The sequence below is a fragment of the Hippopotamus amphibius genome, chromosome 6 (assembly GCF_030028045.1).
Source record: "Hippopotamus amphibius kiboko isolate mHipAmp2 chromosome 6, mHipAmp2.hap2, whole genome shotgun sequence".
Lineage (NCBI taxonomy): Eukaryota > Metazoa > Chordata > Mammalia > Artiodactyla > Hippopotamidae > Hippopotamus > Hippopotamus amphibius.
Genome location: NC_080191.1, coordinates 106316190 through 106342367, shown reverse-complemented (window position 1 = coordinate 106342367; position 26178 = coordinate 106316190). Strand labels below are relative to the sequence as shown.

At 37.5% G+C, this 26178-nt stretch overlaps 1 protein-coding gene across 1 annotated transcript in view; it reads right to left on the bottom strand.

The window, feature by feature from the left end:
- Positions 1 to 26178, bottom strand: part of KCNH8 (potassium voltage-gated channel subfamily H member 8) — a 409682-nt gene that overhangs the window by 76967 nt on the left and 306537 nt on the right. Inside the window, exons 8-10 of the mRNA XM_057739199.1 lie at positions 15049 to 15246; positions 3540 to 3739; positions 2284 to 2533 (exon numbers count right to left, since the gene is read on the bottom strand). Of these exons, the coding sequence (XP_057595182.1) occupies positions 2284 to 2533; positions 3540 to 3739; positions 15049 to 15246 (648 nt within the window). The remainder of the gene's footprint in view (positions 1 to 2283; positions 2534 to 3539; positions 3740 to 15048; positions 15247 to 26178) is intronic.

Here is a 26178-nt window from a genome sequence, read left to right as displayed (position 1 = left end):
TCTGCTGTACAAGTGAGTCAGTTATACATATACATATATCCACTCTTTTTTAAGCTCTATTCCCACATAGGTCATTACAGAGTATTGAGCAGAGTTCCTCATGCTATACAGTAGGTTCCTATCAGTTATCTATTCTACATATAGTACTGTGTATATGTCAATCCCAATCTTCCAATTTATCCCCCTCCCACCTTTCCCCCCGGTCCGTAAGTTCTACATCTGTGACTATTTCTGTTTTGTAAATAAGTTCATTTGTACCAATTTTTTAGATTCCACATATAAGCGATATCATATCTTTGATTTACTTCGATCAGTATGACAATCTCTAGGTCCATCCATGTCGCTGCAAATGGCACTAAATGCCCTTTTAAAAGCAGACTGTGTCAATGGACAAGCTATAAAACTTATAGTGGTACTAAGGAAACCCACAGAAAAATGTTTTATGATTAAAGCAAGGTTTTCGAAGCAAATTAAAAAATGATTGTCACTTTTAATTTTGAATAAAAAAAATGACAGAATGACGGGTCTTTAACTTCACAGAGTTGAGAAGTGGGCAGGAAGAGTGTTAAATTCTCCTCTTGAAAAACACATACCTATGGAGTCTCACACTCACATATAACAAGCTGGCCATGCTGAAGATAAATACACTCTCTTAGTTGCTATTCCATGCCTTTCTATTAAGGAGAAAACAAAACCCCTTATGTTTAAGTAAGGGGTAGTTCTCAGTCAAGAACTGAGCCCAAACTTTGGAAGGCGACCCTGCCTTTCCTCTGGGAAGTGCTAAATGGAAGTCAATGGCAAGCAATGGAAAGCATGTTGGTGTGTGACCCCTCACTACCCCATCTCTGCACCTCTAACTGGGGATAATCCCAGCAACCTAATAGGGTCACAAGATTTAATTTAGATAATGGACATACAAAACCCAGCTGACATTAGAGAATCAATCGATATTAGTTCTCTTTTCTCTTCCCAAATATAACCTATCCTGAAGCTTCCTAGCTAAAAATCCAGGGACTGCAGACTTACAATGATCATATAGAATAAAAGGCACTGTTTAAAGGTGGAAAGAGCACTGGATATAGTCTGAAGACCTAGGTTAGCTTTGACTTTGGAAAAATGAGAAAATACCTCTCTTATCTCTCTCTTCGTGTTAGGAAAACTTAACATGTGAGAATATTTTGTAAAAGGTTAAGTTGTTCACAAATACTAAGTTCTTAAATACAAAAATTAAAAATAAATGAAAAGTGCTGCATTAGTCACTTTCGGTTAACACATATTCTAAACATCGGTGTTCTACACTAGTGTTCAAAATATACTGTTTAGACCAGTACCTGATTCATTTATAAGCCCTCAAGAAGTATGAGTTGATTAAATAAATAAACAAACAAATGAAAGTGGTTTTTAAAAGAGGTATATAAAATTGTAGATAGGAAGTTTTCTACAGTAACCTTGCATGTCATCTTTTGTTAGCTGACCTTTACATTTCAACGAACACCAACTACATCTAAATAGTTGGAGTCAACTTCGTGGTACAAAATTTTCACAAATTGTCCTATGAGTTTTCTTTGAGAGAGTAAAAAAAGCCTATCATCACCTTGACAGTATTAGGTTAATTATTGCTATGAGAGCTTATTCTGAATGTCTACTCAGTTTTGTGCTATTTCTAGCACAGTTAAAACAATTTTCAGTGTTCTCCGAATTGATTCTCCACAAAAATGCAGAAATGCCCTCTGAAAACTGACCAGCTATTTCACCAAGAGGCAGTCTACTTCATAATTTATAATCTGGCTTTAGGAATCAGAAAGAACTTTTTTTTTCCTGATTCCATTATGTTTATTAAACAGCGACTTTCCACACATGGCTTTTTAAATAATCCAGGCAGAAGGAGAAGGAAGAGGAAGATACAGTTGGAGCTCCTCTTCCCCAATACCTACATATTTACATTTCCCCAACTTCATTCTCTTGCTAGGTTATTTGGGACAAATTAAGTTAACCAAGATACTATTCATTCACTTGTAAAATGGGGATAATATTCATACCACTGGATTTTTAACAGGAATCAAAACATGTTGGATATGACACAGCATAGTGTAAACCCATATATGGCACAACACTTTATAATAATAAAATACCACTACTAATAATTTGGTAAATTAAACTCATATCTCAAATTCACATATTCATCCCTAATTTTCCTTCTCTCAGTCAGTTTTTTCCCCCATTTCATCTCCTTAATTTATGTTCCAGAGTAAAATTTCATGCAGCTTTTCAACTCAGACCTACCAAGAATTGCCAGCACCATGCTATCTTTAAGAACTTCCATGGAGCCCGAGCACACAAAGTAGATGGCCTGCAAAGCATCTCCTTGACGCAGTAGATACTCCCCCGGAGCACAGAAGGAGGTTTTGATGTGTAGAGACAAAGACCTGAGGCAGCCCCGGCTGGCACACTCAAAAAGGGACAACTGTAAGATTTCCTTGTTCAGGTGCATGGTGATGTCAGAACGAAGCTCATCTGGAAAGTCTTTCAAAAGCTGTCAAAGAAGATGAAAGAAGGGATCAAGTTGGGGTTCAGTCTTGCGTAACTGATTGACTATAAGACCACAGGAACTTTTCCCCACTGTCTGACCAACCAGAGTACAGAAGAGGAAATATACGCATGAATAATCCTGGAGGGGGAATTCTCGGGCAGCCCAGTGGTTGAGACTCCGGCTTGCACTGCAGGGGGCTCAGGTTCAATCCCTGGTCAGGGAACTAAAATCAAACATGCCGCACAGCGCGGTCAAAGAAAAAATAATCCTGCAGAGATTTTTCCATCATGACTGTGACCCCAGTTGTGTGCTCCTGAATAATCAGCTTTTAATAAGTCTGGAGAAATAGAATAAATTAACAAAAGACTCTAGAATGAAACATATAGTTCCTTGTGACTTGCTTCTCACAGAGACTCCTACTCAGGATAGAAGACATAGAATTTGGACCCTCTAGTGTTTCCTCTGCTGTCAGGATAATCCAAAGAGAGGAAAAAAAAAAATCACTTAAAAAATACTGATGACTGGTTTCATTGGGGGGGTTGGTGGAATGGTGCTTGATTTATAGGATACCTTTTCTACAGTGGTGGTCTGTGGTGTTTCTGGAAGCCTATACATAACATGTTTGCTGAAAACCTATATATATTTTTTCCTTTGTTGCTTTTAAAGGTAAACAGTAACTTGATTGATCTAATATTCCATGATTCCACCATTCAACTGTCATAAGAATTCGTTCCTTCAAAGAGGGTCAATGGGAATGAAAATAAGTCAATCTGATTGACCAAAGTAGAAAGTTATTGTAAAACACTGGCCAATCCAAAGTAGTATCATGAAAAAATGAGCCCGAGCAGATGAAAGAAGATCTACTGGGGTCATGAGAGATTAAAAATTAAGAGATAAAGAAGTTGGTAGGTGTGTAGTTCACATTCAAGACCTGCATTAGATCACTTTGCTTTTACCTTAGAATATGTGCTTTCTGCCTGAAAATGTCAACATGAGAAATGCACATTACCTCATTGGAATCTATTCCATTGTTGACTGACCAGGTTGTTTGGAAATATTCAAGCATCCTCTGCTTGAGCTGCTGGGGCAGGTGATGGACACGTATGAAGTCCTTCAGATCCTTGGTTCTAGTGTGATAGAGGGACCATCTGGAATACATCCTCTGTATGATTGCGGTCACGTTTCCAAACACCAGGGCATGCATCAAGGCTGGAGAAAACAACACAGCATATAATGGGAGAGAAATGGGATGGAGGGGCTTCCTCCTTACACATACACATACAGTCTGCATATCCTGAATCAGCAGGGCATGCAGAGCTGGCCGTGTTGACACAGCTATTTTGATACAGGCACTTTGGTGCAGCCACTTTGCCACAGGGCACATTCTGACATAGTCATTTCGATTCCATGTGGCTTGATCAGAGTAGAAATATCTTTTGAAAACATTCAATAATATGAAAAATAGACCCCTTGGACCCACACTTAATCTGTTAGCTGCCATTCTGGCTATGACAAACATTTTGTACTCCATTCACACCTGTGTTATTATTTTTTAAAATTTTACTTTTTATTTGGTTGCGCCACACAGCGTGTGAGATCTTAGCTCCTTGACCAGGGATCGAACTCGTGTCCCCTGCATTGGAAGGGTGGAGTCTTAACCACCCGACTGCCAGGGATGTCCCTGTATTATTTTAATAATGGGGTATGGTTGTGTAGGTATGATGAAATGGTTTTAATAATTTCATAGAATAAGCTATCAAGTTAGGGCTTCACAGTTATTTTTACTATATGATAACAAATGCATTTCAAAAGTAAGTCTATAATAAAAAAACTGGTTAGCTTTTATAAGAATATTAGTCCCTTCCCCCAAAGCCATCATTTAAAATTAGTTTTAGGATATTAAATGTGACATTTATATCAATAAAGGTACTGGAAAAAGTGTTATAAATGTAATTGAGGATTTCCTGGGCAATCTGAAGCACTACCCCAGCTCTCTAGCCACTTTAATTTTTAAGGGAGATAGATATTAGAAATTCTGAGACCGTTCAAGAAACAAAGAATTCACAGAGAAAACCAGCTATTCTGCTCAGAGTCCTCGCTGCCCCTCTGAGAAGAGCTGGGTGGTATATGAGGTTTCTTGGTCAGACAGTATTTAATCCCAGCTTCCTTGCTGACCCTTCCCCTCCCAAAAGCATCACCAGAGTGTCAAGAGAGAGCAGGCTTTGTTCACCAGAATTCCAGTGTTTGCAGACTTGGGATGGGTTTTCTTCTGCAAAAAAGTCGAGTGAGCCGATGGACTTCACTTCCCAGGAGCTGTGGGGAGTGGTCAAGTATCTCAAAGTCAGAAAAGACGTGAGGATTTTGCGCTACACAGTAGCTGTTGGTCAAACAACAGGAATGGCCTAGCGGACACTGGCAGGTAGGCCGAGAAGGCCTTTGACCCACTAAGATTTTGACCCATTAAGACTAAGAATGTCTAGTTTGTCTATTAAGACCTATCAAAATGTCCCTGTGCCAAAATCTCAACGTCCAAGGAACTATGTTAGTTTCTTAGCATCACAATCGATAAATTAGTGCAAACATATCAACCTGTTATTATACCCATCCTCCTGAATATTTCAAGATAGTCCCAACTCGAATTCTTCCTTTCCCTACATTACCAGAAATTAACTTTTGTCATACTAATTTAAACCTAATCTAACACTGGAGTTAAAATCCTTTATCGGTTATACATCATCATTTCTCTACGGAAAATATGGTCACCATGCCAATAAAGTCACCCCGTAATAACAAGGAAGGCCTCAATATTTTGGAAAAGTTACCAGAATAGGGTTAAACTTAGGATCTATATACAGGAGGCAGTATAATGTTCCAAAGGAAATATGGACTTCAAAATCAGACACCACTAGATTTAAATCCTGGCTTTACCACTTCCTAATTTTATAAACCAGGCAAGGTATGAATTTCCTTTGCATAGTTCCCTTATATGTAAATATAATAGTACCTTACTCATAAGGTTATTTCAGGATTTAAAGAGTTAATATATATTTTTAAAAGTGCCTTTAAATAACAACCTACTGTATAGCACAGGGAACTCAACTCACTACTCTGTATGACCTATATGGGAAAAGAATTTTAAAAAAGAGTGGATGTATGTCTATGTATAACTGATTCACTTTGCTGGACACATGAAACTAATACAACATTGTAAATCAACTATACTCCAATACAAATTAATTTTAAGAAGTGCCTTTAAATGTGTATGTGTGTGCTCAATGTACGTTAATTTTTCCTATGAAGGTGAAAAGTGTTATGAATTTTCAGGATGCTCAATGGTGTAAAATATGGGGGAGAAACCCAGAGTTAGGGTTTGCCAGCAACCTGTAAAATAATTGAATGGTTCATTATGGAAGTAACTTCTTGATGGAAGAAATTCAAGAAATATTCAAGAAATGCCTGCTACATGCAAGCCCACATTGGTGTATATTCTTCCTAAATGTTCAAAAATGAAATGTCTTCCAAAGTGTTAAAAATGTTGAATGGTTATTGGTAGGTTCTAAGTAGAGGCTCATTCTTCTGTATGGTTTTAGAAGCACAACCATTTTGATGCTTAAATATTTTATTTGGAAGAGGAGAACTCTATTTATGATAAACACTCTGCAGAGAAAAGAACGGATTCTTCTCCAAGTCCAAAGAATTAAACACCGATTTCAGGCTCTGTTCCTATACTTATGGGCTCAGTGTTTGGAAGCCCCACCATCTGTAAAAAGTATGTAGTAACAGCCTCTTATGGCGATTAAACTGAGTACCAAGAACAATTTTATTTCATGTATTTTAACACAGCTTTCCTTAGTTATGTGTATGACTTTAACTTTGCTTTGCTTAATTATAACATATGTAAAGCACTTAAAGTAAGAGAAGTAACGTGTTCAGATCATTTAGCATCCTAATTGTACATTATCAATAAGATGAATTACTGGATTACTTGTAGCATTCATAAGTGTTGTTGGAAAGTACTAGTCTATGTTTGAGTCACCATAATTTCAGTCTCATTCCAGCACAGGAAAATACTTCTAATTTAAGTAGTTAAAAAAGCCCTAGCTCTCATAGTTTTTCAGTTTCCAAAGTTATTATCGCCTCTCTGTCACTGGTTATCATTTTCACACTGGCAAAGAGTGTGTGCCGCTGTCAGGCCAAATCATTCCATCTGCTGTGAAACTTTGACTGAAGAACTTCTATATCCAGGTCAGTCTGGAAATTATCATTTGCTTTTCCTTTTATTCCCAGCAAATGTGACGTATATAATTCTTAAAGTAGCATGCTAGCCCTGCTGCTGCGTGTGTGGGAGTCTCTTTTTCTTTGTGGAGGAGTTTTGTATAGAATGCATTTTGTAAAATATCATCCTAATATCAGGTCTTTGGAGGAAGCTCCATGATCAGGATCTGAGATGAAAATAGACAGACCTCATGAAAGTGCATTCTTATAGGTTGCCTGGCTTTCTTGTTCCCATCTTTCTTTCTCTCTCCTTTCCCTCCCTCCCCCCTTTTCCCTCCTCCTTCCTTCCCCTCCTCTTTCTCTCCCTCTCTCCCCACCACCTCTCTCTTTGGATTCTGGACAACTTGCTAGCCTGAAATATAACATCATTTCTGATTTCTTTAGCCAACTACTTTGCAGTGCCTTCAGGGTCTACAGGAGGACTGTGTTCTCCTGGTATAAAAGGAGACCAGAGCTCAGGCTTTGGATAATCTTAGCTGCCCTATTCCTCTCTCTCACCTACACATTGCCCTGGAATTTTCCAGTCCTTGCTATAAGTACACAGGGTTGTGGGCGGCAGATGGCAGAGAAAACAGAGAGTGAGAACAATTTCCTAAATGATGAATTGAAATGACAGTGTAAAGACACCTTAAAAACAGCGAGTTTGTGGGTCCAATAAAATCACATCAGGGTAGTATATATAGGATAAGATGACCCAAGGAAAGCCATGGATGTTAAGAGTTTCACTCTACCTTCTCCACGACAACAATGCCTCATTTAAACTGGACATGTCCTGAGTGATGAGTCCTCTTCACTAAGAGGCTTTATCTAACCTCTGAGGCTGAATTGACGGTCCTAACCCTTGGGGCTAACTCATTAGGTAGTCAGTAATAAATGTGATAGAAGAATTTTAAAAGACATGGGAAAATAGTCTCAATATATTTTGTTTGGTGACAAAAATGATATGTGTAGTTGATATAAATCTTTCAGAAAATAGGGGGATAAATGTATAAAAAGACTGAAAAGAATATCTTTCGGTGATGGGATTATATGTAATTTTTTTTAGGTTGATTTTCCAGTCCTTCTGAAATGTGCATTATAATAAGACAAGTTGAAATGGAAAAAGAAAGAACATCATCTGCCGAAGTACCTTATTTCCACTACTCAACTGTGAACTCCCTGAAGGAAAGCATCATATCTCAGCCATCTTTGTCTCCCTAGCATCTAGCACAGTGCCTGGCATGATTTTAGTGTGCCGTAAATATTTATGGAACTGAAATGAACCTCTGGTAGTTTGATACTTTCTTTAAAAAGTTTTATAATCATAAGCAAGTAGCTTAGAAAATGTATGAACAGTTCAATCCCAAGCCCGCCCCATCATCCCCATCCTGCTCCCCAAAGGCAAGCATTCATAATTATTTCTTTTAGGTCTTCTTGTGACTATCACCAATATTTTAGGTCATGCCATTTCACTTCTACTGCTTGACTTATCAAAGTAAGACAAAACCTAAAAAGCAACTAGACCCGAAAGGTGAGAAAGCTCACTGCTATCCACTTTCCCATCCCACACTTGATAGTTATATTATTATTTTGAGCTCATCTATTACAATTTTATAAGCTAAAATTAGTATCAAAGACACACACTGAGAAAAGGACACAGATAGTAAATGCTGAGTCCATTGAGATTTCTCAGTGTGAACAGATCCACGGAACACCTCCAGATGAATGCACGAGATATTATCAGCTCCCTGGTGTCCCCTCACAGTCACTACCCAGCACCCTCACCAAAGGCAACCACAGTTTTGAATTATATTACAATCAATAAGTTTTGCCTGCTTTTGAACTTTCTTTAAACAAAATCGTACAATGTGTACTTATTTGTGTCTGTCTTCTCTGCTCAGCATTGAGTTTGTAAGATTTATCCACGTGGTTACATAACATAACAGTTCATTTATTCTCATTACTCTGTTGAATAATTATTTCATAATTTACTTATTTATTCTCCTATTAATGAGCATTTCCACTTTGAAATTTTTGCAGTAGTGCTACTACGCGTATGTCTTTTGATGTGTCTATATATGATTTTTTGCTGGATATACACTCACAAATAGAATTGTTAAGGCACAGAATACAGATATGTTCAAACTTGGTAAATATTAACAAGAATTTTGTACCAACTGACACTCATATCAATTCTGGTGAATGTAAATGCTATCTAATTTTGATCTTAATTTGCATATCCTATATGAATGATGTTGAGCACCTTTTTTTAAATATATTTACTGTCTTTTCAGGTGTGAAAATCTATTTTTGAAGTGCTTTTTAAAATTTTTAACGCATTGTTTAGTTATCTGCTCTTATTGATTTGTAAGAGTTCTTTAAATATAATAAATAAGAGTCTTTTGTCAGACACGTGTTTGCAAATATCTTCTATTCCTGTGGCTTGCCTCTCCACATTTTTTAACAATGCCTTTTGATAAATAGGAGTTCTGAAGTTCAACTTATCAATCTTTCCTTTATGGATAGGGCTCTTTGAGTCATGCTTAAGAAACTTGCCAAACCCAAGGTCATGAAAATACTATCTTATGTTATCTTCTCAAAGCTTCATTTTCCCTTTCACAATTAGATCAAAATCCACCTGAATTAATTTCAACTGAGTTTTAAGAGGGTGAAGATTGTTTTTCAACATGTAGAGATACATTTAACTCAGCAATATTTATTGAAAGCATTAGATTTCCCACTTGTATTGCAGTGTCAGTGGTGTCATAAATAAAGTGACCATGTGTTTCCGTGCAGGTTTTGCATCCTCTTCCATTCCACTGGCCTATATCTATTCCTGAGCCAACACCATATTTTCTTAGCTACTGTGGCTTTGTTACACACCATGACATCTGCAGCATAAATCTTCTAATTTTGTGCTTTTTTATGATCGCTTATACTTGTTTTAGTTCTGCAGTTCCTCTAATTTTTAGAAACAGCCTTTCAGTTTTCAAATAGGCACATCTACAGACTAACACACATCTATTGGCTTTTTTAAAATGAGGTTGCATTGACTTGTCAGGTTAATTTTTTTCTAGTAGAAGTCATTTTTTTCTTGTTTTTCTTTTTTTATGATTTTTTATTTTTTATACATCTTTATTAGAGTATATTTGCTTTACAATGTTAGTTTCTGCTGTACAACAAGGTGAATCAGCTACATGTATATATATATCCCCATATCCCCTCCCTCTTGAGCCTCCCTCCCACCCTTCCTATCCCATTCCTCTAGGTCATCACAAAGCCCTGAGCTGATCTCCCTGTGCTATGCAGCAGCTTCCCACTAGCTATCTATTTTATACTTGGTGGTTTATATATGTCAATGCTATTCTCTCGCTACTTCCCAGCACCCCCTTGCCCCCTGCTCCGTGTCCTCAAGTCCGTTCAATAAACCTGGTATGTTTATAATACTGTGTCTTAAAACCATCACCACAGTATATCCTTCCATTATTTTAAACTATTTGTAAATTTTCTGATGTTTTGTAATTTTCTGTGTAACAGTATTGCACATTTGTAAACATTTATTCCCGAGCATTTGTTTTTATAATTCTTTTTTTATATTTCATTGTCTAATTGTTTGTTACTAATATAGAGAAATACAATTGATTTTTGCATGTTGACTTTATCTCCATCAGCCTTACTAAATTTACTTCTTAATTCTAATAGTTTGAAGCTTTTATGGTTCCTTCTTTGTTCTGGGTGTTCTCAAAGTTCACACAGGATTGTCTAGGTATGGATCTTTTTTTCATTATTTTTGCTTAATCTCTTTGGTAGTTTTAAATATGCTTCCCATAAATCAGTGGTGTACACACTCTTTAACTACAGATGCTCATGTGGACGCTCTCTCTTCCCCGCTCCTCCTCACTCAGCCTGTGAGCGCCTCTGCCCTAGGCACTTATTCTGCTACGTTTAATATCACTCCAGCCTGCTTTTGTAGTAAATACTGCATCCCTGTCATTAGCAATTTCATTGGCCTTGTGTGGGGATTCCTGATAAGATACCTTAGTGTTGATTCCACGGCAATGCATACTTTAAATGAAGAAAATAAATTATTTGTATATGTTTATAGAGATTAAAAGAATAAAATCAATTTGTAGTATATAATGAAATGGATATTTTACAAAAAGTTTGCTAGGTCTTAGTGATTAATCTTGGCATTTAAATCACTAAACTTCTGCTGCCTTATATCTAAGTTGGGGTGTTAACCTCTATTTCATAGTGTTACAAGAATTAAATCAACAAAGTATTCAATATTGTGAGCTTTTATGATTAGTTCTCAAAATTATGCCAGTTATTAGTTAACTAGGAAATATTAAAATGAAGGCATCATTTGTCTTAGCCTAGGGTAACTGTCACAATAATACAGGGTTATTTCCCACAAACACAGATTTGGGAAGCTTTAATTAATAAATTTGAGTTACTCAGATGCCATTTGCCGTTCAAAATCAATGGTTTCCTAAGTGCTGCTCAAGTCACCCAAATGCTTTAACGCCATTTCCAAATGAGTGCTGGTTTTGCACCAGGATGCTTTGCTCAATAAACATTTACCAAGTGACAAAGTAGCATCATCTGATTATTTGCCATATCTTTTGGCTTTGTGACTGGCTTAGCTTCTACTCACAGTGAATAGCAGGGAATAATAATATCCCTAACGATTTCTGATTCAGGACTGCTTACACTATAGTCATCAAATCAACAGGAAATAAGCTCAATCATCTAACATATTCTTCCAATGTCAAATTAGTAGGTTAAGCCTCGAGCATTGGAGCATTTTCCAAAATTTCCATCAGAAGTAGAAGAAACATGGGCAAATATTAAATAAGTATAGACTGTGTTTGTTTGCAAAATGCTTGTCATTCTGCTAGGCTGAAAGATGGGCCATTGGGGAGAGCTGCAATTATGTAAGCCATAATACTGGGTATAAAATCACCACCGCGGGATCTGGCACAATGTAGCTCTTTAGAAAATGAGAATTCCTGTTCTCTGCTCCCTAGGCTGTTACTGTTCTACATTGGCCGAGCCTCTTCCAAGTGCTGCAGTCCCCGCGTGCTACTTCAGCAACTCTGCCTTTCCAAGAAATTCTCCTGATCCCTGGCCCCGTTTCTCACTGCTTCTCAACTTCCTAACTGATTTGGCACTTAGCATTTACTGCCTGGTATTGTTAAAACTCCTTCCACATATTTCTTGCAAACTGATCCTAAACTCCTCGAGGGAAAGTTTGCCTTCACGCTGCTCTGGTTTCACGGTAGGCTGGATGACTTATTGCTCGAAGTCCCATGTAATCATTTCACATCTATGCAAGGACGTTGGTAGAAACCATCCTCTATAATAAGGTTTAAACCTCAAAGTGATATCTGGGATTAAGGTCATCAAGGGAACATGATGATGTCAATTAACACACACACACGATGATATATAAGATAGATAATCGACAAGGACTTACTGTATAGCACAGGGAACTCTACTCAATATTCTGTAATAACCTATACGGGGAAAGAATCTGAAAAAGAATGAATATATGTAGAGGTATAACTGAATCACTTAGCTGTACACCTGAAACTAACACAACATTGTAAACCAACCATACCTTAGTATAAAATAAAAATTAAAAAAAGAGAGACCATGATATAACAAGCTGTTGAGGGAATACAGTGGGGCAGGAAATACTAATAGAACTCTGGCTTAAGACTATTTACTCAGTCCGCATAGACACACACATCTCCATGAGAACAGCTTTATAATTCAGTATGTTTCCATTCATGTATTTAATGACAGAAGTAAGTATTCACCTGGGTTCCAACTTTGCCTCTTTACTTACTGGTTGTAAAGCACTGAAAATGTTACTTTATTTCTGCAAGCTTTAGAGATGTTATTTTAAAAATGTGGGTAATAAAAGCATCAATCCTGTCAGGAGGTTCAGAAAAGAGAAATTAGACTAAATATTTCATCTGGGGGAATTGTTTTCCCTGGTGTTGGAGAGCCTAGCGATCAAAAAGAGAGTCTAGATAGAGGTAACGAGTGTGATAGCTGCAGGAAGGCGCTTCTTCCCTTGGAGCTAGATGAACAAAGAGAAGTGGGGTTATCAGAACCTAGGAGCCCAGAGGAGAAGCTGTGGGAGCCACGAGGAGTTAGGGCTCTGACTTTGGATGTGAGGGCAACTCTAGCAGATGCAGGGATGTCTGAGAAAACCCAATGAGGCTGCTTCTGAAAGTGCCTGAAGAGGCTGCAGGCTGGAGCCACTAGCACCCTGTCTGAGGTGGCCTGCCACTCAAGATACACTGCACACATCACAACCCGGAAAGTCCTTCTCCCCTCCTCCTGCCTCCAGTCTCCCTCTGGCACCCCCTATTGGGAGAAGCGACTGATGTTAGCTGGCAAAGAAGAGTGAGGTTTACAGAGTCCCAACACTAGCAATACAAAGCAGAGTACAGAAGGTGGGTTTGAAGCTCAGAGATCATGTAACAGGGAATAACATTTTGCATTCCATTACAAGTTAATCACTAGAGGTGTGTTGCCTATAAGCTTAAATTATACATAATGGCCCATCTCTGGGAACCCTGCTTCCTAGGTAATGAGTATTAAGCTAAAACACCTTTGTTTAGCTCACAGGAAACATCCTGACCAGGCCCACCAGTGAATGACTGCAGGGAGGAAGAAATGAACACATTCCCTCTGGAGGCTGATGGGAACCAGGAAGTGCTTGACTTGACTCCCTCCCCTATTAGTATAAAAGGAGCCTGAATTCTAACTCAGGCAAGGTGGTTCTTTGGGGCAGGGGTCCACCATCTGGCTTTCTGAATAAAGCCACTACTCCTCGCCCCAGCAACTCGTCTCTTGATTATTGGCCTGTTGTGCAGTGAGCAGTACAAGCTTCCACTCGGTAACAATAATAGTATAATAACTTGTCTATCTGTTAAATGGGATAATAATGATGCCAAACCCACAGTTTTGCCTTCAGAATTGCTTCAGGCATTGTACTGAAGCATTCAGCACAGAGAATGGAACATAAAAGCCATTAATTAATGTAATTGATTAATTAATTAATTAAAAGGTTAATTGCTTAACCTTTATTAAGGTTAAATATTTATTATTTATTGTATCAACTTTTGTTGCTTTTGTTTTAGCTAAGTTATCTATCAAACATCTTTAATTTACTATATTAGTATTAACAAAATTTGATAACCCTGACCTGTTTGGAGCTATATCATGGCATTTCAAATGTGTACCTGTGATTCAGACTCATGTAACTCATAAACACTGAAGGTAAATAGCGTGCTGAGAAAACAAAGTGCCTGCCCTTTCAAAATCAACCATCGGATACGTATACACACTACTATATTTAAACCAGGTAATCAACAAGGACCTACTGTAGAGCACAGGGAACACTACTCAATATTCTGTAATCAACTATAAGGGGAAAATCTGAAAAAGAATATATATATTCTTTATATATGTATATATATACACATATACATACATGTATATGTATATATATTCTTTATATATGTGTATATATATACATATACATACATGTATATGTATATGCATAACTGAATCATTGTGCTGTACACCTGAAACTAATACAAAACTGTAAATCAACTGTACTTCAATTAAAAATATATATATATATATTTTAAAAATCATGGGTTTCCCTGGTGGTCCCTGGGATAAGAATCCACTTGCCAATGCAGGGGACACGGGTTCAAGCCCTGGTTTGGGAAGCTCCCACACGCTGTGGATCAACTAAGCCCATGCACCACACTTCTGAACCTGCACTCTAGGGTCCGTGAGCCACAACTATTGAGTGCATCTGCCACAACTACTGAAGCCCGTGCACCTAGAGCCCGTGCTCTGCAGCAAGAGAAGCCACCGCAATAAGAAGCCTGTGCACTATAATGAAGAGTAGCTTCTGCTCTCTGCAACTACAGAAAGCCCATGCACAGCAACAAAGACACAATGCAGCCAATAAATTAAAAAAAAAATCAACCATCAGGCAAACGGTTCTTTCATTTCATCGTCAGAACATGGGATTCTTGACATCACAGACTTTCATAGCTAATCTACATATATATTAAAATGTTGGTCACTGATTTCCTAATTAGTGCTTTTAGACTCTTCCAGTGTAAACCAATCTACCTGAATTGGGTTTTAGGATAGAGGAAACAGAACAGCAACTGTTTGGCAGACACTTTTTCCTTCTCTTGGTCGAAAGGAAGAATGTTCCTTACCACCAATCAGCATGGTGCAGATGGAGAAGATCTTTTCTGCATCTGTATTAGCAGAAACGTTCCCAAACCCAACACTGGTGAGGCTGCTGAGTGTGAAGTACAGAGCGGCGATATAGGCACTTCGGATGGACGGTCCCCCCAGGGTATTGTTGCCATAGTACGGAGATTCCAGTCTCTTTCCCAACTCATGCAGCCAACCTGCAAGGGAAAAAAAAAAAAATGAGCATTTAAGCCCCCAAAATAAAGTCCCAGTATTAGCACCTGGGCATGATGATGAACGAACATTTAAGGATGCACGAAGTTGCTCAGGAGAAAAGAAAGTTAAAAGGAAGTTAAAGGCGAGGAATTAGATTCCATGACTCTAAAAGCAAAAGCATCACTTTCATACAACTGTTTTTTATAACACACACAGCAGAGAAATATGCATTCAAGAGTGGGTTGGTGGTCAAAGCTAAAGAAGAACTACTGGCAGTGTCAGAAACCAGGATTTCCACCCTCAGTAACAGTGCTGTATATTTCACTAGCTGTTAAGCTTATTTCTCCACTGGAATTTTAAGAAACAAAGGCATTGAGTAGGTATTTTTAAACCCTACGTGATAGTAAATAGCAACCAACACAGAATCTAGACTTCAGATAGTCAAGATGGGCTTTATTTCTATCCTTTCTATCCTGTATAATCTTTCCCTATTTTATTCACTTGACCTGGTATCAGTAGCCTTATGGGTCTTAGCTCATGTTTTCCTCAAGAAGCCTCCTCTGCAACCTCATGTGCTGTTTGGGGGTGGTGGGGAAAAGCTGCACAATTAAGAGTTTCCTCTAATGGAATTGGGTGCCCCCCTGCAACCGTTTCATGACACTGCTGTACATATGTGTCAAACCTCATCTTATTAAATGCTTCAAATATGTGCATTTTATTGTGTGTCAATTATACTATCATAAAGCTGTAATAAAGCTATCTTAATAAAGGTGGGAATTATCAAGTATAATATTAGTAATAATACAGTGGAAACACAACGCAAAGACCACTTCAAAATCCTTTATTGGAAATATCTGTCCTTTAAAATTTTATATATAAAAGTTCTATGTGTAATGTGAATTAGGTGATGTTTGTCTTCAGGGTTCCCAGCCTTCTCCTCTCAACCATTCAGTTCCTTCCTTGCTGTAACTCTTTATCAGAAGCAGGAAAGAATAAAAGCAAATATAGCTATAAAAAAATTGTATGTTTGTGTGCGTGTGTGTTACAAAACACTATGACAATTCAGCTCAACCCATAATATAAGTAGTAATAATGCTGTCATTATCAACTAAAGTTATAGATTATGGAACTGTGCTAAGTAATTAAAATGCAAATTTGAAACAACTGGGTTCCTTGCCATCAAGGAGAAATGCTCAGTGGCAAGTACTCTGTCTTTTTTATCCTGTCTCTAGAGAAGTGTTTCTTAACCATTAGCTTGCCTCAGAAATATCTAGAGAGCTTGTTAGAGACAGCCAGGTACTATCCCTGGAGTTTTTGGTACAGTGCATGGGAAGGCTGGGGAGAGTGGCTGAGAATTTGCTTTTGCAATAGGTTCCACATGATGCTGCTGCTGCAGATCTAGGGGACCATGCTTTGAAAAACCACCCTCTAGAAAAATGATTCTCAGTGTTGATTGCAGCTGGGAGAGCTTTCTAAAAATACATTGCCCAAGTGCCACCTCCACGTACTGAATCAAAATTTCTGGTCCAGCAAAGTGAGAGAGTAGCACAGACATATATACGCTACCAACTATAAAATAGATAGCTAGTGGGAAGCTGCTGCATAACACAGGGAGATCAACTCGATGACAGGTGATGCCTTAGAGGGCCAGGACAGGGAGGGTGGGAGGGAGTCGCGGGAGGGAGGGGATATGGGGATACATGTATAAATACAGCTGATTCACTTTGGTGTACCTCAAAAGCTGGTACAAGAGTGTAAAGCAATCATATTCCAATAAAGAGCTTAAAAAAAGAGTAATAAAATGGAAAGATAAACCAAAAAAAATTTTTTTACAAAAAATACATTACTTGAAAAGAGCAAAAAAAAAAAAAAAAAAAATTTCTGGTCCAAGCTCAGGTATTGGTGTTTTTAAAAAATTCCCCAGTGGAATCTGATGTGCAGATAGAACTTACAGCCACTATCCCAGAACTCAGCAAAGCCCCTAAAAATAGTAGGGTTTAATAAATGTTATTTCTAAAAGTGAATGGATTAATGAACATATAAATGGTTCTTGCCCTCTGCTATAATGTGATGACATTGATGTGATAGAGCAACACGTGCCTTTATAAATTTGTACTAGATTCATGCACAGAATGAACGTATCTTTTGATGATGGTGATGGCAAAAAAAATGAAAGTTACGTTATGAAAGCTGACACCATTAGTGAGCTATGGTCATTTATTCCTTTCTGGAAAGGCTTCACGAAGGACTAAACTCCACATTCAAACAAACACATTTAAATCTGGACTCTTCCATTACAGGCTGTGGGAAGGACTAACTTCTTTGAGCTTCACTTTTCTCATTTGTAAACACAGGGATACTACCTAACTTGTATAGTCGCTGTGGGATTAAATGAGATGCCACACGAAATGCCAACCCCCATTAGTGGCAGAGGTTTAGTGTATAAAACCTTTTTTCTCTCTCTTTCTCATGTTACTTAAATTGGAACAGAGAAAATACAAAATTCAGAAAGTAAGAGAAAATAGGAGATCAGGAGTGAATTATCGTATAATGGAAAAGGAAGGTGATGACTGAGTTTGGTAGAACCCCAGGGTGCCATCTGATAGAACTGAGCAATTCTTAACTAATAGAAATGAGAGGGAGAAAATCTAGGTGACAGTAGTTCTTAAGACTGGGGGAGTTATACATCCATTTGTGAATCTGAAGAAAGACATGCTCCTTTTCCCAGGACAAAGCACTCGTGGAGACACACACAATTTCGTGTACATTTTCAGGTGGTTCCTGGCCTTTTCACATAGGCCTGGTCCCAGGGCCCAGATTAAAAAGCTCTGCTCTAGAATTTCAAGTGATGGGAAAGAGTAAATGATAAAGCATGATTTGGTAAAATCTGGTTTAATCCTGTATGGAAAAAGATTTAGGTATAAAGACAACTTATCTAAGATTAATTAAAGAAATATCACAAAAGCAAAATACATGTACATTAAAAAAAATATTACTAGTGTATTTCTATGCAGTGTAGGGGAGTGTAGGAGGAGAGTCAAGACAAGTAAAATCAGGGAGCAGAGATGACACGTGAATATATCATTGTCCCCAGGATGCTGATTTCTGCAGAGCAGTGCTCTTAGAGGCATTTGACCCAAGCTTCGTCAAGTACAGCTAACCACAAGATGGGGATGACTGCTGGGTTGGCTACTTCTCATGTGCCCTCCAAGTAGCGCTCTGAAAAGGATGTCATATTTCTGCTCAAAAAAGAAGTGATTAGAGGGGCTTGCCCTAATGTTGGGCATTCCCGCTAAATCTTGGGAAGCCTGAGCAGCCGAAAAATCTCATTTTGCCCAGAGAGTAAATATTGCATGACTAACTTTTGTTTTAGTTGATGCACAAAGGAATGAAAAAACAACACACACAATAAAGCCACTGCTTCCTCTTAGCTAAATCAGCTCTACAATCAGGTCATGAATAAAAAACTGGATCTATCTACTGATCTCTAATTGAAGTGCTCATTTGCTTACAGAACCCCAAGATTTCTCATTAGAAAAATAAAACCAAACAAACCCAGCCAATATATTTGATTAAGTTCCTTAATTGGAACAAAAGTGAAACATTTAAGAAGTCTCCAAACCAAATAAGTTTTCATACAATTTGGTTTCCTTAATAAAATAGGATAAAATTTTGTGATAGGTCACACAGATTATATTAAGTTAAATTTTCACTCAATTCCTGTTCATTTACGTATGTGTGAAACTGTCTTAGAAACAATTCTAGGAGCAAAACACAGACAAACAACAGACCTACTTTTGTTGATATCTCTTTTCTGTCTAGCCAACTGTTCTGTCTATTTTCAGAAGCATCTTGTTTCTTAAGAAGGGTTGTTACTAAACTGTGTTAAAGCTGATGGAGCAGAAGCAATAATGATGATAAAAAAAAACTTGGTAACATGGAAAGGAGGTAACACCCACAAATCTGGGGATGGGCTCTATGGGCTAAATACAACTTTTTCACAGAACAGCTTGTCCGAAATGAGAGCACATGTTCCACTGTAACAAGACAACATGTCACTGTACTGTACAGAAGAAGCAATTTAACCAATTTGGGAGCCAATCTTTTTTTAATCCAGAGAAACTCATTTCTAAAGGAAGGGATGTCCTAGAACAGTCTGTCTGCTTCTGCTCAATTTTTTTTTCCTGAAGAACATTTTGAAGGAAAAAGCATACACAAAATAAGGTAGAATCTAAATATACCGAATACACTGCCATCTGACAAAAAGATAAAATAATCCTGCATTACCAAAATAGATTAGATGAATAAAAGAGAGTAGATTTGTGAAATACCAATTTCAAAGACAGAATGACTCTTAATGACCATACCCAGAAGAGCCTACAATTAAGCATAATTCAATCCATGTATTTTTACTGCATACTTACCATGGGCCCAGTATTTTGCTTAATTACATACTTTTAACTCTAAACAAGAGTATCTTATTATTTTACTCTAGGTTTCCTACAATATTATACTTACTTTTAACAACAATAAACTTGCGCATTCATAGTTTGTACAGGTGTGACCTGCTTTATACAATAGACATGTTCCTGAAAAGTTTAGTTTATATTAGTATTTGGTAAATTAACACATATGTTAGCTCTAATGAAAGGAATGGAAGTATGTTATTTAAGGAAAGCCCATGGGAAGGTGTGGCCAACATGACAGAATAGGAAGACACTGAGGTCACTTCCTTACACAGACACACAAAAATGACAAATACTTACAGAGCATCTTTCATGAGAAAGACCAGAAGACTAGCAGAAAAGATATTCTACAACTAAAGATATAAAGAAGAAACCACAATGAGACGGGTAGGAGGGGTGGAGGTGAGGTATAGTCAAGACCCACACCCACAGGCGGGTGACCAACAAGAGGAGGATAACCACAATTTCCAAGGTTCTCCCCAAGGAATGAAGGGTCAGAGTCCCACCTTAGACTCCCCAGCCTGGGGATACTGGACTGGGAAGATGAGCACCCAGAACATTTGGCTTTAAGGCCAGAGGGGCTTACTTTCAGGAAAGCCAGAGGGCTGTGGGAAATAGTGACTCCACTCTTAAAGGGCACACACAAAATCTCACATGCTCCAGGATCTAGGGCAGAAGTAGTCATTTGAAAGGAGTCTGGGTCAGACCCACCTGCTGACCTTGGAGTTCACCCTGGGGACAAAGACACTGGAGGCAGACACTTTTGGGAATTTGTTCTACCACGTGGACACTGTTGCTGGCAAAGCACCAATTTGGAATCCTCCCTCTAGCTTATTAGTATTGGGACCCAGCCCCAACCACCAGCCTGTCAACACCAGTACTGGGACACCTCAGGCCAAGCAACTAGGCTGGTGGGGACACAGTCTCACCTACAAGCAGGCTAGCTGCCTTAAGACCCCTTGAGCCTGAAAACACTCTGGGACCTGGCCCCACCCACCAGTAGCCAGCAGCCTCCACACAAGACCACCAACCAGACTGAGAGCCAACCACACCTACCAGACCACCCACAGTAGTCAGCCTGCCAGAAGAGAAGGACTCACACAACCCACACTGGGGCACCCCAAGAGCTTATAGCTCTGGTGACCAGAGAAGAATGTGCTGCTGGGATGCACAGGACATTTCCTGCAAAAGGCCACCTCTCCAAGGCCAGGAAAAGTAACCAACCTACCAAACACATAGAAATAAAAACAGTAAATTAGGCAAAATGAGACAAAAGAGGAATATGCTCCAAATGAAGGAACAAGATAAAACGTCAGAAGAACTAAGTGGAGATAAGGAATCTATCTGATGAAGAGTTCAAGGTAATAATTATAAAGCTGTTTAAAGAACTCAGGAGAAGACTGGATGAACATAGAAGTTAGAAGTTTATAATAAAGAGTTAGAAAATATGAAGAACCAAACAGATGAAGACTACCATAACTGAAAGAAAGAATACATTAGAAGGAATCAAGAGTAGATTAAATGATATAGAGGAATGGATCAGTGAGCTGGAAGACAAGAGTAGTGGAAATCACTGAAGCAGAGCAGAAAAAAATAAATAAAAAAGAATGAAAAGAAAGAGTATAGTTTAAGAGACATCTGGGACAACATCAAGCACACTAACATTTGCATTATAGGGTTCCCAGAAGGAGGAGAAAGAGAGAAAAAGGCAGAAAACATATTTGAAGTCATAATAGCTGAAAACTACCCTAACATGGGAAAGGAAACAGAAATCCAGCTCTAGGAAGAATAGAGAGTCCCATACAGGACCAGCCCAAAGAGATCCACACCAAGACACTGCAATTAAAATGGCAAAAATTAAAGATAAAGAAAGAATATTGGAAGCAGCAAATAAAAAGCAATGGTTACATACAAGGGAATGCCTATAAGGCAATCAGCTGACTTTTCAGCACAAACTACAGGCTAGAAAGGTGTGGCATGATATATTTAAAGTGATGGAAGGGAAAAACCTACAACCCAAAATACTCTACCCAGTAAGGTTTTCATTCAGATTTGATGGAGAGATAAAGAGTTTTGCAGATGAGCGAAAGCTAAAAGAGTTCAGCACTACCAAACCAGTTTTACAAGAAATGTTAAAGGGACTTATCTAAGAAAAAAAAGAAAAGGCCACAATTAGAAATATGAAAATTATAAGGAAAAATCTCATTGGTAAAGGCAAATATAAAATAAAGGTAGAAATGAACCTAGTAGGAAGGTTAAAAAACAAAGGAACTAAAATCACCTATATCCACAATAAATAGCAAGGGATATACACAACAAAAAGATACAAAATATGATGTCAAAAACTATAAACCTGGAGGTGGAAAGTAAACGTAGGATTGTCAAAATGCTTTTAGACTTAAGAGATAATTGTTATTAAAATAGTCATGCATATATACAGATTGCTATATATAAACTTTATGGTAGCCACAAACCAAAAATCTATTATAGATACACTCACCAAAAAGAGAAAGTAATCCAAACAGAACACAAAATACAGTCATTAAATCACAAGGAAAGAGAGCAAAAGAAGAAGCAAGGAACAAAAAAAAAAGCTACAAAAACAACCTCAATTAACAAAATGACAATAAGAATGTAAATATCAATAATTATTTTAAATATGAGTGCACTAAACCTTCCAATCAAAAATATAAAGTGGCTGAATGGATACAAAAACAAGACCCATATATATGCTGCCTACAGGAGACTCATTTTAGATCTAAAGACACACATGGATGGAAAATGAGAGGATGGAAAAAGGTATTCCTTACAAATGGGAATGAAAAGAAAGCTAGGGTAGCAATATTTATATCAGACACAATAGATCTTTAAAACAAAGTCTGTAACAAGAGACAAAGAAGGACTTTGCATAATGACCAAGGGCTCAGTGCTGGAAGATATAACAATTGTAAATATATATGTATCCAACATAAGAGCATCTAAATACACAAAGCAAATATTAACAGACATAAAAGAAGAAATTGAGAGTAATACACTAATAGTAGGGGACTTTAACACCCAACTTACATCAAAGGACAGATCATCCAGAAAGAAAATCAGTAAGGAAACATTGGCCTTAAATGACACATTAGACTAGATGCAATGAATACATACATACAGAATATTCTGTGCCAAATTAGCAGAATACACATTCTTTTCAAGTACACATGGACCATTCTCCAGGATAGATTACATGCTAGTCCACAAAACAAGTCTCAGTAAATTTAAGAAAACTGAAATCATATCTTTTCTAACCAATATGTTATGAGACTAGAAATCAGCTACAAAAGAAAAAAAAAAAAACAAAGCCATAAATATGTGGAGGCTAAACAATGCTACAACACAATCAATGGATCACTGAACATCAAAGCAGAAAAAAAACCATCTGGAGACAAGTGAAAATGAAAACACAACTATCCAAAATCTGTGGGATACAGCAAAAGCAGTTCTAAGAGGGAAGTTTATGGTGACATAAGTTTACCTCAGGAAGCAAGAAAAAAATCTCAGATAAACAATCTAACTTTACATCTAAAGGGATTAGAAAAACAAACAACAAAACCCAAAGTTAGTAGAAGGAAAGGAATCATAAAGATTAGTCAGAAATAAATGAGAGGCAATAAAATAATAGAAAAGATAAATGAAAATAAGAGCTGGTCAAACAAAATTGATAAACCTTTAGCCAGACTTATCAAGACAAAAAGAAAGAGGGTCAAATCAATAAAATCAGAAATGAAAAAGGAGAAGTTACAACCAACACCACAGAAATACAAAAGATCATTAGATTACTATGACCAATAAAATGGACAACCTAGAAGAAGTGGACAAACTCTTAGAAATCTCCCAAGACTGAACTAGCAAGAAATAAAAAATATGAACAAACTACTAGTAATGAATTGAAGCAGTAATTTAAAAACTCCCAACAAACACAATTCCAGGACCAGATATCTTCACAGGTGAATTCTACCAAATATTTAAAGAAGAGTTTACATCTATCCTTCTAAACTATTCCAAAAAACTCCAGAAGATGAAACAGTTCTTAATTCATTCTATAATGCTAGCATTACCATGATAACAAAATCAGATAAATATATCACAAAAAAATAAAATTACAGGCCAATATCACTGATGAACACAGATTCAAAATTCCTCAACAAAATATTAGCAAACAGAATTCACCAATGCTTTAGAGGATCATACACCACGGTCAATTGGGATTTATTAGAGGGATTCAAGGCTGGTTCAATATCTGCAAATCAACCAATGTGATACAATACATTAACAAACTGAAGAATAAAAATCATATGATCATCTCAATAGATGCAGAAAAAGCTTTTGACAAAATTCAACATCCGTTTATGATAAAACTTTCAACAAAGTAGGTATGAGGGAAACTACCTCTACATAATTAATGCCATATATAACAAGCCCACAACTAACATCATACTCAATGTTGAAAAGTTGAAAACATTTCGTCTAAGATCAGGAACAAGACAAGATGCCCACTCTTGCCACTTTTAGTCAACAGTGGAAGTCCTAGGCATAGCAATCAGACAAGAAAAAGAAATAAAAGGAATCCAAATTAAGAAGGAAGAAGTAAAACTCACTGTTTGCAGATGACATGATACTATACAAAGAAAGCCTAAAGACACCACCAAAAAGCTATTAGAACTAATAAATGGATTCAGCAAAGTTGCAGGATGCAAAATTAATATACAGAAATTGGCTGCATTTCTAAACACTAACAACAAGCTATCAGAAAGAGGAATTAATAAAACAATCCCATGGATTTAAACCCTAGTGTTCTCATCGCAAGGAAAAAAATTTTTTCTATTTCTTTAATTTCATATCTATCTGAGATGATGAATGTTCATTCACTAAAGTTACTATGATAATCATTTCATGATGTATGTAAGTCAAATCATTATGTTCTATACCCTAAACTTAGACAGTGCTGTATGTCAATTACATCTCAGTACAACTGGAAGAAAAAAGGAAAGCCTATGGTGAATCTCTTTGGTACTATAAACCACTTCAGTAATATGAAAAACCATCTAGTAGAACATGAGCTTCTGAAATCAGATTTATATGTGTGTGTAAAGATGAGTTTATATGAATAGAGAAAAAAGAGAAAGGATTAGCACATCTATAATTCAAAATGGTGTTTTTTGGTTAGGATGAACCAAGTTGTAATGGGGTTTAGCTAGAAATAAGAGTGGAGCCCATGTTAGGGGTTTTCTGCTATTACATTGACACAAGGTTAGTACTTTATTGAGTGCTTCCATCTCATTTATATGCACTAACCTCATAGAATAGATACAATTATCATCCATAGTTTGATTCATTATTTCATTAATCATTAAACAACTTAGAAATTATTATCCCCATTTTTAAAGATGAGAAAACTAAGGCTCAGAGAGATTAAATAACTTGTTCAAGATGGTGGGGTTAGGATTTTAATCCAATCCAGATCTGTGTGCTTTGAGAGCCCAGATTCTATGTCCACTATGCCACCGTGCTTTACATGCTATATGTTCAGACCCAAGGGCACTGGTGTTGCAGCACAGCTGAATGCCTTTACAAGCAAGAGGTCATTTTTATTATGTTATATATACATGGTGGAGAAAGAAGCCATCTTAGTTAAGGCTCTCCAGAGCAGAGAAGCCTTTAAGTGTAAGTAATTTGTTTAAGCATTGGGTTGAGTAAATATCTTTAGGAGATAATAAGGAAGGGACACAGAGAAAGGGAGCAGCCAATGAAGTATGCCTAATCCCGAAAGCTACCACTACAGGCAACTAGAGCTTAATCCCATTGGAAACCTCCGGGACCAGTGTAGAACACACACCCTTGCGAGACCAGGGGAAGGTTTGCACCATCTCTCAGCCATCGCTGATTGAGGACTGCTCCTATAGGCATTAACTATCCACAGTGCCATGCCCACTATCAGAGGAGATTTTCACAGCTTGGGACAATGACTCAGGGGAATAGATCAGACCCTAAGGATGAGACTCAGACAGATTTAGGGGTCATGGTGGAGTACCAACAACATTTGCCACAGCAGCCAACCTCTACTCAAGGCCAAGTATAATATTTCACTAGACCTTTTTCACATAACATCATCTTCATCCAACTCTCTGCTTTTCTTTTTTTCAAACTGATGGCGCCCCAACAGAGAATTTGAGCGATTTTCTCTTTTTTGTAGGAAGTGTTAGAACTGAGAGGCAAATCTTTCACTCTCTAACTTAAACATCCATGATCTTCCTGCTACATGACTGCTTATAAAGAGGTAATCATTTAAAATTATCATTTAATTGTGCTTATTGCAACCATGACCAGATAAGTTTGCATTTCCAGTGCCCACTTCTGCTTAGAGCCGGGAAATGCGTCCCCAAATAAAATCAGTAAAAAATAAATCATCTCTGAGAAAATAGA